We start from the raw sequence: 14,812 nt of genomic DNA on the forward strand, positions 1-14,812 counted from the left end.
GATGTCCTTCGCAGTTCTCTCTCTGCAGGTTAAACATGGCTGCGCTCTTACGATCAGCCCGGCTACTTAAATTTTCACCTCCTTCATTGCTTCAAGTCATAGGAAGCAGCAGACATGGACCAGCAGCTGGTCGGATGTACAGCGGAGCAGTCGCGATTAAATGTGTTGGGTCTCGTGGCCGACAGACAGTCTCGGGACGGTTTAACGTAAACAGGTATACAGCGTGACTCCATCCCATGCGTGTTTAGATCATGCAGTTGTCATTGAGGACCGATCACTCCTTTAACTGTACGGAGGGCTTATTAAACAGCAATTTTGTATAACTAAATGTTAACGATTATTTTAAGTATAGATAGCACGTGTAACCATTATTATATTGTATAAGATGAATTTGGCTTCATTGCATAACGGATTTGTTACAGATGCTGAAGTTGTCACATCTTAGCTTATAAGGAGTTTTCAGGCCTATATTAAATTATTAACACATAAAACAAAAAAATATAAATATATAAACGATAAATAAGTGTTTGCTTATATGTTATGGATGATTGTGATACCGTTCGAGACGACCTTGACATGTTGACCCCTGACTTTTGGCATGTGCTGCTAATATGCAGTTACCTGAAACGCTAGTATTCCCTTACCCCAAATTAAACATGGCCTTACTACAGTAAACATAGATTAACTTGTGTTTATAAAAAACCATGATAATCACAATTTTACTATCGTTTTACCATGATATCTGTAAAACTATGTTCCAAAATTATTATATAAAAAAACATTCAAGAGATCATGCATCCATATTTTATCCAACTATATTATACTGGGTCACACCTACTGCATTTATTTAGCCTGCAACTTCTGAATACAGTGTTACAAATCCTTGCTGTACCATGAGATTAGACTGACTTATTGTAGACATTATTTCTGCAGTCTATTGTCATACAGATCAGCTTTGCCCTGTGCAAGCTGTCGTCAGTATGCAGTGGCCACAGAACAGAGGGGTCCACTGAAGGATGAACCCAGTCTGGCGGTCCGTTCCAAGCAGGCTCAGCAGTTTGACTGGGCTCTGGCAAAACTGGACAGCTCAGTCCGAAGGACAGGCAGGGTCACAAAAACGCTTCTTCTGCGCATCTTTCATGACGTTTGCAGAACAGGTACTTGTCTTTTTCGATGATGAGCTCTTGAATCTATTTCTGAAAATAAATCCAAACCTGTCCTTGCTTGCAATGTCACATAACAATAGGGTATCCCAGTGGAAATCAAGCCCTGTTGTTGCTCAGAAGCTGTGGATCTCTGCTGCCCGAGGTTCCTTTGGCTGAACGCACAGAGCTGGCTCAACGTATCTGGGATAAGCTTCAAGAACTTGGTATGAGTTAAAGATCATTAAATTGTATATTGTCATATCTAAACCTTTAATTTTAACCCGTATATTGCTGCTCACTACAGGTGCCACCTATGATGTGAGCCATTATAACGCCCTGCTCAAGACTTACCTGCAGAATGAGTTTAGTTTCTCTCCAACTGATTTCCTTTCTAAAATGGAAGAAGCCAATGTTCATCCAAACAGGGTTAGTATGATTTTTATGCTGAATCTGGGGTGAATATTTATTATTGGTAACCAATGAACAGTGACAGAAAAAATATAATGTGTATAAATGTTTATTCATGTTTTATTCATATATTGTGACTTTCTAGGTTACCTATCAAAGACTTATTGCAGCATACTGTCAACATGGTGACATTGAAGGTGCAAGGTGAGTTTTCTTTCTTTTCACATAATGAAATATTTTTTTGAATATTTTATGCCCATTTATTTATTATATTTTAAAATTATGTTCCTTTTTAAAAATCTAAATGGCCTAATAAAGAAATGAACTTCTGCATTAAGTTTATTCATAGGTTGTTTCTGCATTTGTACAAAAAAAAAATGATTTTCTACTAAATTAGAGGCAACATTGCTTATGATATATCACATCTTGTCCTTCCTACAGTACGATCCTGGGCTTTATGAAGAGCAAAGACCTGCCAATCACAGAGGCTGTATTCAACTCCCTAGTGACAGGCCACGCTCGGGCAGGGTGAGTTGACTTGTTAGTGGATGGGGCAATTGACCTGATGCTTTTTCTGATGTGTCCCTGTCACTTATGAGTGGTCTACTGTTGGTGCAGGGACATGGAGAGCTCTGAGGGCATCCTGACAGTCATGAAAGGAGCAGGGATTGAGCCTGGCCCAGACACGTATCTTTCTCTCCTCAATGTCTATGCTGAGAATGGCGAAATTGCCAAAATTAAAGAGGTCTGTCTTTATTAGTAATTTTAAGGCCTGGTTTAGGCAGACAGTACTGTTAATAATGGTACATTTACTTTATAGTCAAGCGATGGACATTATAATTAGATAATTTCTCTGAATAATCTTATTTATATTTCTGGGCTTAACAGTAAAGATGCTTTCTAACTGTCCAGACTCTAGAGACAGTGGAGAATGCTGATATCCATCTGATGGACAGAGATTTGATGCAGGTTGTTTTCAGTCTAACCAAGGCCGGCCATCAGCAGTCCGTACCCGAGGTTGTGGAGCGCATGCGCCATGAGAGAGGATATGTACCAGGTGTGTAATTGGAGCTTTCTTATGTGGGACTCTAAAAAGCAAAGCACATACTGTACATCCATCATTAATGTAATCCAAGTGACTCCAGTGGGATAATATATGAAGTGTTCAGATGCAAAACCCTCTAAGTGCGTCTGACATGTTTTCGTGTTAATTAGCATTTTATTTTATCAGGCTCTTCATCTGTGTTTTAGGTTTAATATTTCACTTTAATGGCAATGAAAAGCTTATTAGTCAGTAATTAAAAAGCTTTGTTTTTACAAACGTCATTTAAGTCATTTCATTGGTATTTAACAAATTTGACTGTCTTTCGCAGCAAAACCCATTAAGTGCATCCAAAATCTTCTTCTTCAAAAAAAGACTCCAGTCACGCTTTAGTGTCCTTTCTGAATAAAGGTGAAATGCTCCACAATTTGGTCAAAATTCTAACGGTACATTCAAAACAGGGCGAAAGCGTTGAACTTTTGCCGCGAGCAGCGGTAGTGACGGATCCACAGTTCAGCAACGCATGACGTCACCCATTAAAAGTTGTGGTGGCGAAAAGTTTGAGAACCACTGTCCTAATATATTTGATAATCCTCCCTTTAAAGGTGCTCTAAGCGAATTGACGCGTTTTAGACCATAAAACATTTTTTGTTACACACAGCAAACATCTCCTCACTATCTGCTTGCTGCCTGTCCGCTGATTAAACTTAAAAAAAAACGCGATCTCTGTAGACAGACGGCAATAACAACACAGTGGCCAAACCTACAAACAGAAACCATAACAAAGTGTTCCAGCCAATAAACGACAAGAAGAATTTGGGGGTTGGGCGCGTTCATGAAGGCACGGAAGGGAGGGGGAGGAGTTAGCTACGCTCCGTCTGTTTGAAAACAATTCAAACGTCAACAAAAACTAACGTCTCGCAGATTCGCTTAGAACGCCTTTAACCGGGTAGTAAAAAATTTGATCTTGACATACACGTGCCACCGTTCATAAAATTCTTTTTCCTTTCCTCCTTTGCTAAAAAATTGATGTGGTGTTTAATGGATTTAGCAAACAAACCGGTATTTCTGAATGGGCTGAGGCTGGGATTAAGCAAATTTGAAGCTAATGTATTTGATGAACGTATAACATGTGCAAAGAGCATCTGTCAGTATCATTCTAATTTTTGACGGAGGAAGTTTTAAGCGGCTTTTGCATCTGAGCTCTTCATATGTCTTCTAAAATGAAAACAATTCCTTTAATACAACCACACACTTCAACTAATGTTTTTTTTCTGTGTCTTCAGATGCTATGAACCTCTGCCTGAGTCTGATAACCCAGGGTCATGAGGACACTGCCTACTCTGTGCTGAAGAGCTTCACAGGCCTGCAGGCAGAGTCACAGAACAGCGATTCTCCGGACTTGGGAAACTTCTTCCTCCGTCACTGTGTCAATATGGACAAGGTGAGGTATCTGCTCAACCATCTTTAGTGAATATCAGGTATACTGGTAAATAGTCAGCTCCTGTTTGTATGATTAATATTTTTGTTATGGTTTTTGGAAAATTTCAACTTGTTGTTTTGTTCTGTTAATTTGACTGTCTGTGGCTTTCAGTCTGTGGAAAAGATGGCTGGATTTTGCAAAGATCTAAAAGATTCTGGTCTGCACTCTACACCACTGCAGTTCACACTTCAGTGTGCCCTTGAAGCTAAGAAAACTAGTAAGTGTACTACCTTTATCTGCTCCTTTATACCCGATCTTACTTTAAATAATGCAGAAGCATACACTCGTAGAACGAATGTGTTAAAAACAACACATTAGTGTTGATTCTGGGACAACACACCAAATACGTTGTCCCAGAATCCACCCATCTGTGTTATTAATAAAACAACACATTTTGTGTTACTTTTAACACAACGTCTTATATTTGAGCTCAAAATCAAAACAAAATTACACATAATGTGTTAAAAGCTTTAAAAAAAATTAACACATCCTTTCTAAGAGTGTAAAATGTTTCTGTTATTTGACAGAAGAACACTAAAGTAAGTAAATTAACATTTCACACATCTTTCTTTAACTGCCATAGGCTCTGTAAACCCCCAGTACTGGGTTAAATGTGTATAATAGCTACAAAATAGCTTAATCGGGTGTTTTGTTCTCTCTCTCTCTTTCTCGCTCTCTCTCATATATTCGAGATTAAGCATACTTTTAAAACGCCATCGATCAAAGAATTGCAGAGGTATGACATCATGACTCATTTGCAATGTTACCTTGCAAATCTTACATGTGACGGTGTTCAACTCTGCAATATCGCAAAAAAAAAAGAAAATTGCAGGCTTCTGGAAAACAACTACAGAATTATTCAGCGTTCATGGCACCATGATCAAAATAAACTCTGTTACTGCGGTAACCATATTTTAACGGGTACACTTTTAAAGTAGGTTTGGAAGGAACCTAAACATTTTGTCCTGTGTCAATCATCATTAAAAGCATGGTGGACAGGAGTCTCCGTGCCCAGCTGCACTTCTTCTGGCATCCCTCCTTCTTTTTATCTCCTCCTTCACTGCTCATTTTTTTTCTTTTGTGCTGTTACTTGCACTTGGGGCTCGAGCCTGACCTAAGGTTCAAACTGTATTTGAGAACTGCAAGCCAAGTTTGTTTACAAATTATTAAGACTTAATGGGCATGCAAACTAGTAAAACAATGAAAGTAAAACAATTATCTAAATTATGGTAAGTATGGTCTACAAAAAAAAAAATGAATGCATCTTTACTTCCATTTAAAATGTAATACATTTCCGAAAGGAGGATTTTCAGCAATTTGTTCGAACAGCTACTCAGCACCCCCCCAACACTATCAAATAAAAAATTGTGCTAAATAGTACTAAAAGCTCGTAATCATAGGGGAACCATTTTTAGTGCTACAGAACACCTATATAGCACCTCTGTAGAACCATATGTGGTGCTAAAGTATAGCACCACTAATGGTTCACATAGCACTATATGGTGCAACATAGGTGTGATGTTTAGCCCTAAAAATGGTTCCCTTGTGATTACGAGCCAGCGAACCACTTTAATTACTATTGAGCACCTTTATTTATTTTTTAATGTAGCTTATTAGTTATGCCATAGTTGGTACTGGTGTTTATGCAGTTTATATTGGTCACAGTTGTGTAATTGTATTATTTGTATTTTTGCAGGTATGTCTATTGAGCTGATGAGGAGGATAAAGCAGGAGGGCTTGCCTGTCAGACCTCACTACTTCTGGCCTCTGTTTACTCATCACCAAAAAGACAAAAATATTCCTGGTGAGTACAGAGATATTGATCTGATCTTTCTTTATCAACAATCTATTCTGTATACTTGTTATTGCACAGTCTGGATTTAAAAGTTTGCACAAATGTGTTTACAAATGCTCATAGAAAAGGCCACGGCCTCTCATTTGTATTGGGGGTTGAAATTAGGTATTTGGGATGTCAGCCAAAACATTTGTTTGATACTGAATAAGTTATCATATGTTAATTAAAAGATAACACAGATAATTTGTTTCTAATTAAACTTGCACAGAATAATAATTCGTAATATAACCAGTGATGTGCATTAAAAAAACATAATTAGGAGTTTTACCCCAAAGGCACTATTAGCGCTCACTATTAACACGCTCCCAAGCAGTCCTCTATATCAGTATAAAGTTATTTGTTTTGTTTTTATATACAAATAACCTTAATGAAACATGCAGGATCACTCTCACCTCTGTTCCTCTACAGTTTTTTGTTTCCTGCGTGTCGAAGTGGTGAAGGTTACATGATCGAATTTGTAGTGACTGGGTCTCATGTAAATGCGAGCGCTCTGAGGGAATTCACTTTCAATTACGTGCACCGCTGTGCACGGCCATGAAATATTTAGCGCCATGTCACATTTTGTCCACAGGTGTCACCAGTGGGCAGACAGCCCCTCACCCTCCTCTCACCGGTTTTCCATCCACGCGTTCTTGAGTGCAGAGAGGGGAAAACTTTGCATTTTGATGAGGTGTGGATTTGGGCAGGCGAGTTTGAGAAAGCATATGTTAGCTTTGTCTCGCAAGCCGCAAGCGAACTGGGCTTGTCAGTTTCAAGAAACGCAGCTCATTGCTTGTGACACGGTGCGGGAAAATGCCTCAATCCCTTATGTAGCTTACAACAAGCGTATATATCTGCATTTTTTAAAACTTTGCACCAGTCAGGTTTTGTGAAGTCTGAATGTTATCTTCGCATGTTCCTTATTGATTTCTTTTTCCTATAAATTCAAACCATTTTTCTTTCAATTTCAATAAATTCAGTCCTTTTTTAAGCACTTATAATCAGTATCGCTCTAAGCTGAAGATGGCCTAATGTGGGAAAAATCTCAAGGCTTAGAAGAAAGTGATCTGCTTTTTCAGTCCCTCTCTCATACAGAGCGAGGAGTCCCATCTACCTTTTAGATTTAAAAAATGCATTTCGTATTAAAAGTCAAGCTTGTTTGCGGATACAGTTTCTATTTACATTTTGAACACTAACCTTTCCCCTTCAGTCCCCCTTTAGTAAGAGAGACCGCGTTCTTGGTTACTTACTGCACTTAACACTTCAGTTATCAAACCAGTGATGTAGCAAACAAACATCTGGAGGTCATCCTAGGATTCATTCAACAGAATTTGTGCCATAAAAGCCCACTCACGTTTTTTTAAATTGAGAGGAAAACCAAACACTGTTTTCAAAGTTTTGAATCAGTGAGTGATGTGACTGGCCATCTATTTTCCATTCACATTCTTCTTCATATCAAGCTATGCTGTCTGAGACAACTTTTATGCCTGACAAAATGGATCAATGGATTATTTAACAGGAAAACAGGTGTGCTTCTCTCATAAAAATGATAGGATGAATAGGCCAACTGCTCTCAGACTCCATTGAAAGCCAAGAACTACTGAGACGCGAGAAGGGATGAATGGAAAAGGCCTAGTTGAGAATGAAATGGGATGGATGGATAGATAGAAAGATGTGGCCCTCAGGTGCGTTACCTGGCTAATGCTCGGATGTCGGCAGCTTCTGGGTTTAATGGCAGATAAAAGCAAGTCTTATCTTTTATTCAGGTGTATAAGCATCCCCTGAGCGTTGCAATACAGAGTGCACCAAGGTGAAGAATAAACACAACCCAGATCGCATGTTCACATACAAATGTTTGCTTGTTGAGCAAACGTATTTTATATGCATGTGGTTGCTTTAGGCTGGAGTCAAAGTCCGAGAAAAGCAGGGATGCACTGAATATTAAGCCACCAAAAATTTTTGGCAGAAAAGGGCCCAAACGAGCATTTTCTTTTTTTGGCCGAAAGACTTTTATCACCAAAACAATACGTACGAAATGTTGTGATGATGCAAACAGAAACTGCGACCCGCACGTGCTTGTCTGAAGCAACTTGTCTGCTGTGTGGACGTATTTAACCGCTAAAAAGTGATAAAGTCAGCAGCTTTCTGTATGCACAGACGCACATGCGGTTGAATGTGTCCGGTCCAATCAGACGTGATCATCACTATGCCCTTCAAAGATCAGAACTCTTGATGTGTAAACTTTAGAGAGTGTTGCGCTATTGTGTCTCATACTGTAGTCCATTAACATACATTTGGCGAATAAAGCACTGAAAAACAACGTAACGTTTTTATGTGGAGTGATTGTTTATACTGCGCCATTTGGAATTCCCATTCCGTCTGTGTCTGCGCGTGCGTTTAAGTGCACTCAGTAGTGCATACACGGAGAGACAGGTTTCAAAAAGCAAGCGAACATAAAGTCTTTCTGTTATTGACAGGGCACATACAAACAAAATGATCGCCACAGTATTCTTTTTCTAATAAAAACATGTTTATGTCTTAAGTGTATGTATAGATTACAGTCAGAAACCAGTCTGTGGTTATTTGTTCTTAAAGAGACAGTAACCTCAATTAACCTACTTAAGTCTGTGTCATTAATGTTGATCAAACAACCCAAGACAAAAAGATATCACTTCTGTAGCTCAAAAAAATTATTTATTGTATAAGTTATATTTAATTTATACAATAAAGACAGTGTTATGATTCATTTAATTCGATTTATGTACCTAATGCTAATTTCAGACCTTACTTAATGTGCAACTTTATTCTTTTTTATACTGTAAGTGTTTGCAATTTCTTTATTTGTTATTAGATTTTTCCCACCCCTTTTTTGCTGATCCGAAAAATAATCCCATCCGTGCCTCAAGAACTGTAATGTGATCCGAACTGTGTGTTTTGTGATCCGTCACACCCCTAGTAAAGTTAGTACACAGTGATAGCCATAAATGCAATGGTACTAATAATTGGCATAAATATTTCTTTCTGTGGTTTGCAGCCTTGGTTTCCTCTTTTACAGTTTTCGGTTTCAGCCAAGAATTTTCATTTCGGTGCATCCCTAGAGTAAAGGCCTGAATCCTCTCTTTGAAGAGGTTGTAGCTTGCAAAAGGCTTTACTTTGTTTCAGTAACACTAGAAAATATCAAATTTTATTGTTTTCAGCTATTCTGGAAGCTCTGAGAGGCATGCAGGAGCTGGACGTCCCAGAAGATGTTGAAACTTTCACTACATATATCCTGCCCTCGTTTCCCTCCGTAGACAGCGCTCTTACTGCTCTCAAGGTAATTCTGCCGCTGTGTGTTTTTCGTCTAATGCATTTTTTCGCTTTCTAACTTGGGATAATAATTCCAGGAAGCCGGCTTTGACGTGAACACGGATAGCTTGATTGCGGCAGAGTTACGAACCGAAGCATCTCGTGGAAATTTTGAAGGGCTGCTGTCTCTGAGTAAGTACATCCGTGATAATAACCTCCGCTACCTATCTTCCTCACTTTCATAAATGTTTTCATGGTCTCTCTGGAACACACCCCGGCAGCGGATCGAGATTTCATTTTAGAGAGACCCTGTAAGCTAACGCTGAACACTTGGACTTTAATTACCTTTCATCAGGGCTCCACATGCAGCCAAACAAACACGCACATTCTCTCTAAAGCAGCTACATGCCCATCAGGCCTTTTAAGTGATTAGTGAGTAAATATATACCAAGTGCCCCATCTGACGGAGGTGAACAGGGACAAATGCTGTTATGTTAAATTATGGATGCTACCTTCTCACTCTCCGTTGTATTTTTTCTTTTCTTTTTTTCTCTCTCTATCTGTATTAATTTTATCAGTTGCTGCATAATCTATAAACACACACTGTTAATAAATAATTAAAATAACATTCTGTAAATATAACCTTAAAATTTTTAATATAGACTTGAAATCAAACTTTGATGCTCATAATCTTATTATTAGATTATCCTGGATTTCACATACAAGGTCACACATTCAAATGTGTTCCTGGTTCTGACCTATACTCATATGCATATAACTTCATTCTTACAGTGTCTTCGCCAACTCTCCCAGCCATTGACCTTAGTGCTTTCAGATCCAGTCTACTCTACGGATTCAGAGGGTACGTAAATCTCATCAATCTCTTTCCTCTTATAGACCGCTAACCATCCTGCATCTGATGGCATTATCGCCTCAAGCATCTGAAAATTCTTCCAGCCAATCACTTCTTTCCTCACACAGGCTTATAAATCCATCATGACGATGCCATTTATCACTCTATTTTCTTATCGTATCATTTAGTGTGGTCCCATATTAGCACAGATGTAAAATCAATCCCATCATGCACGGCAGTTAAGGACTGAGCTGTGTTTTTTATGTCAGAACCAAACACGGAGGCCATAGGGCAGCAGATGCTGCTGTCCTCTGTATTTAGCAAAGCATTTAGATGTGAAAGCGGTGCAGGGAGATTGCCAGCAGCGATGGATGTCAGGTTGGTAATTGGGGTTGTCAGAAGGGTAGAGGGGGCTGTCGGGACCTGTCTCCTTAGCGACCTGTTCTTGTAATAGTCAAGGTCAGAAGATAATTTAATCATTAAACAATGTTGGATCGTTTTTTCCTTCTCATCTCCTTGCTTTCTGCCATCAACACACACAAAATTGCATTGCATTGATTTCACAATGTGTTCATTCAGTGTGGAAGTATGTGCTTTTAAGTGAGTGTATTTATATGTATGTGTGAGACTGCTGGGGCTTTTCATACCAGAGATGTCATGTGAATGTAATAAGAATATATTAAGTTGGTGTGTATAATAAATTTGAGTATTATGGAATAAATGATCAAATATTTTATTGGAATATGAATCAAGCTTTAAAAGTTGTAATTGAAGAGTTAATTATTTGTGATTTGTTGATTAACAGGTAATTCAAATGAGTAAAATAAAAGACAATAAAAACCATTGAAATGTCCAAAGTGAATTTAAGGGTTCTTTTATGCTTGGCGTAGAAAGATTTTCCAGTATTTTCATTTTAAATATATTTAATGAATATATAAATAAATTTAAATATAATCCTCATTAGAAGTAATTTATGTGTACAGGAAAAACCTTTGCGAAAGTCATGAAAATGTTAAAATATGTTCATTGAAACTTGGATCATAATACTTAAAAGATGCTTGCTCTAGTAATCACTGTATGGCAGATGTTTGAGAAGTGTTTTTGAAGATTTGGTTTTATCTGTGGCTGAATGAGTCATCTTTAATCCTTTACTGCCCCCTACAGGTTTCATAATGTGGAGCTTATGGCAAAGGTAAGTACATCAAGAGCAATATGAGGAAATGTTTGTAACAAATATAAAGAAAGGTCTGTTTGCTAAAAAGGTTACTTGTTCATGTTTTACAGATTACAGAAATTCTCTATAAAGACAGTCGGTTTAATCGGGTTGACCCTGAAAGTTCGGGTATGTTGCTTTTTTGTACTGCTTAACACCTTTAATTGACTCTTGAAACATTTCTTTTGGCTATTTTGTGTTGTGCATTTGAGAAGATGAGTAAAGTTTATTGCATTTTTTAGCACATTAAATTAAATTTAATCTTGTCTTTACATCTCATGAAAAAGCCTTCCCTATCTCACGGCAAGTCGTGTTATAGTCAAAAAATATTTGATTCATTTATTTGTGTTAGTGACACGATTTTCTGCACTTTTTCGTGTCACTCAGCATGAATTTCTATTAACAGTTTTTCGTGTCTGTGGCACGACTTTCTTTATCGTGTCATTTTATATTTAGTTTTCTCTTTGGTTTTTTCTTATTTTTAAATTATTGTCGCTTGGGGTTAGGGTTAGATTTGGGGTTTATGTAGGATGTCATGACAATGGTAAGAAAACTAAATATAAAATGACACGATAAAGAAAGTAGTGCCACAGACACAAGAAACTATCAATAGAAATTCATGCTGAATGGCACAAAAAAGACATTTGTGCTCCAGTGGCAATATGTGTCAATAACACGAATACATTAATTAAATATTTTGTGACTATAACACAAATTTTCCTGGGATTTGGTTGGGGAAAGCATGTAATTATTATGCAATAGTTTAAACATTTTGTTTTGGTAACACTAGCCAAAAGTGGGAATATTTTTTGTGACATTTCTAAGCAAAACAGCTTATATAACATGTAGAAATTGAGAAACTCAGATGCAAAAGCTGTTAAACGCCACCTCGGTCAAAATCAAGATTTAACACAGTGGTTCTCAAACTTTTCGGTGTGCACCCTTCCCTTGTGAAGGGTGCATCCCTTTGTGGACTCCCAAATAAAATTAATGACATAAAACAATCTCAAACTTGTATTAAACAAAACAATAAATGATACAATTTAGTGCTGTTGGTTAATAGCCTTATTTTTCTGAGGTTTAATTGCACAGAATTAATGATGAATTTGTTAAAACCTGAGGCCTTTCTTGTACCATCCCATGCCGCCCATGGGGGGCCCACCTGTCAGTTTGAGAACCACTGTAATAAACAAATGCTTTTGGCATATATAATGCATTCATTCAATATCGCTTTGTTGGCAGAATAAAAAAGGCTAATTTACACGAAAACATGTGCACTTAGATGGTTTGCATCTGAGCTCTTTAATTTTTAAATAGTTTGGCAAAACTGGATGCAGTATTGCATATACACAGGAAGTGATGACATTTGCATTAAATTTGATTACAAATTGTATTTAAAAAATTTGTTGACACATACATTAAATTTGCTTTTGTACAGACTTTTAAATGCAGCTTTCATATTTAGCGTACTAGATTTCACAACAAAGCAGCATACATGTACAAAGCACTCACTGTCTCCATACCCGTGTGCCATCTGAGCCAGTTTCACTGACAGTATTGCCATATAGGTTTGTACGGCCAATCTCATTGATGGAGCTGATCCTGACAGTCGTTCTTTAAATACGTGTGTATGCCTGATGCAGTCTGAAAAGTAGCCATGTGTGCGTTTGTATGCAAGTGCTTTTTCTCTGCTGACTCTGCGCTGAGTTAACACAGTGTTTGGCATCTCGCTGCACTGAAGCAGGCCTCTGCGCTGGTGTCAGAGCAGGTGGGAGAGATGGAGCCGGTCTCTGTGTCTCATCCCATCAGTTTGCACAACGCAGATGTGTGCGTGAGGCTGTCAGCTGCCACCCACTGGTTAAAACAGACTTCAGTCAAGACTGGGGCAAAGCTGCTTGTGTCAGCACAACACACACACAGTTTAAGAGCTTACTTGAAGGAGTGCAATTCATATATTTTTGATCATACATCTTTATTGTGATTTTTTAAACATGTTTGTTAAAAAGATGAAGTGCCAGAGTGGCCTTTCTTTCCTCTTGCAGAAAATGTGGCCTACTTTTTATACAACCTGATTGATGCCATGAGTGAGACAGAAGTCCAGTCCAAAGAAGAGAAGCTTAGGGAATACTTCGGCCTGCTCAAGAACATGGTACATTCACACATTCTTGCACATCTTTGCCAACTGGCTACCTGTCATCACCTGTTTTTTGTAATTTTGTGGGGCTTTGTTTAAAAACTGACAATTAAATTTTTTTTTGCTCTCAGAATATCACCATATCGCTGAATATCTTTAGAGGAATTCGAAACATTCTGGAGTCTTACCATGTTCCAGAGCTTATCAAGGTATTTTGTTATTATTGTCAGACAATAGCAAGCATTTTCTTTGTAGGTTCTGCTTTGTAGTTGGCTGCCTACTGTCCAGAGCCGTCAATGTAGAATAGCATGGATTTCGTATACGCAAGCATCATTTGTTTCATAAAATTTAACAAGTTGAATTTTGTTGAATCTTCCAGGATGTCCTTGCTCTCGTGGATAAAAAAGATAATGGAGCGGTGACCGATGCATTTCTTGTTAAAGTAAGTGGTTTTATTTGTTCGAAGCAAACGTGTCCAATAAGTCATCTGTGACAGTCCAATAACCTACTCTTTCTGTCAGGGTTTGGATGGGAGAATGTCGTTTTTGGAAAAGACCCTGCCAGAATTGAAAGCTGAGGGAAAACCTGCTGATTCCATCCTCAAAAAGATCATTGCGATCCTCTGTACTGAGGAGGTGGGTCTGTTCTTACAAAAACAACCATGACAGGGTTTCCCGCAGAACAGTTGTTAGTTAAGGTGGTAGGGTTGGGTGAGTGGGCGGGGCCGGGGTCCGTGGCAATCAAAGGGGCGGGGTGTACCATCATGATGAAAATTAAAATATTTGTATTAAAAACACTCAAATAAAACGTAATTTTGAAGGAACTATGACAGAAAATGAACACACACTAGATTATGTGCCTGCTTGCGGTGTAAAGTATGTCTGCGCTATTCTCCGAAATGCACTTGACGGCCTTTTGTGCAGCGAATGTTTTTTTTTTTGGACGACACATATCCTTTGCAAAGTTTTAGATTTTTCATTCCCAGATAACATGGATCATGAAGTTTTGTTCATTCCAGGTTGATCACATGCTGTCAAGTAATTACCAATTATTATAAAATTCTGAAATGTTTGTTAGTTTTTTGATTATGTATTGGCCTATTACAAGTAGTTAAAGTAGTTTGTCTATAGTGGTTTTAATATGCTTTAACTCTTTGAGTAACAGTGTTTTTTTTATTTTAAGTTGCCAGCGCCAGCAGTTTTCAAGATTTTCACAAAAGTTGAATGCAAAAGTTTATTATCTTTATTTTGTTCTCAGAAACTGGAGCGAGCGCTAGAGCTGAAAGCTCAGTATGAAGACGATATGACTCCTGCCGCATACGCCATGCTCATCAACCTGTGCTGCCGCCATGACAATGCTGAGGAAGCCCTAAACCTTAAGAGAGAGTTGTGAGTTTGACACCCGTCACACAA

The 14,812-nt window shown here is 38.2% G+C and overlaps 1 protein-coding gene across 1 annotated transcript in view; it reads left to right on the plus strand.

Annotated features, from left to right (window-relative positions):
• lrpprc (leucine-rich pentatricopeptide repeat containing) overlaps positions 1-14,812 on the plus strand; it is a 47,317-nt gene continuing 32,505 nt past the window's right edge. The window contains exons 1-21 of the mRNA XM_065296984.1: positions 1-214; positions 934-1,157; positions 1,247-1,369; positions 1,450-1,571; positions 1,699-1,757; positions 1,995-2,081; positions 2,172-2,298; positions 2,466-2,610; positions 3,882-4,039; positions 4,190-4,295; positions 5,775-5,882; positions 9,110-9,228; positions 9,299-9,392; positions 9,993-10,062; positions 11,218-11,245; positions 11,338-11,395; positions 13,309-13,415; positions 13,532-13,609; positions 13,780-13,842; positions 13,922-14,035; positions 14,658-14,788. Coding sequence (XP_065153056.1) covers positions 36-214; positions 934-1,157; positions 1,247-1,369; positions 1,450-1,571; positions 1,699-1,757; positions 1,995-2,081; positions 2,172-2,298; positions 2,466-2,610; positions 3,882-4,039; positions 4,190-4,295; positions 5,775-5,882; positions 9,110-9,228; positions 9,299-9,392; positions 9,993-10,062; positions 11,218-11,245; positions 11,338-11,395; positions 13,309-13,415; positions 13,532-13,609; positions 13,780-13,842; positions 13,922-14,035; positions 14,658-14,788 — 2,300 coding nt within the window. The 5' untranslated portion in view covers positions 1-35. The remainder of the gene's footprint in view (positions 215-933; positions 1,158-1,246; positions 1,370-1,449; positions 1,572-1,698; positions 1,758-1,994; positions 2,082-2,171; positions 2,299-2,465; positions 2,611-3,881; positions 4,040-4,189; positions 4,296-5,774; positions 5,883-9,109; positions 9,229-9,298; positions 9,393-9,992; positions 10,063-11,217; positions 11,246-11,337; positions 11,396-13,308; positions 13,416-13,531; positions 13,610-13,779; positions 13,843-13,921; positions 14,036-14,657; positions 14,789-14,812) is intronic.

Source organism: Paramisgurnus dabryanus, chromosome 20, assembly GCF_030506205.2.
Source record: "Paramisgurnus dabryanus chromosome 20, PD_genome_1.1, whole genome shotgun sequence".
Classification (NCBI taxonomy): domain Eukaryota; kingdom Metazoa; phylum Chordata; class Actinopteri; order Cypriniformes; family Cobitidae; genus Paramisgurnus; species Paramisgurnus dabryanus.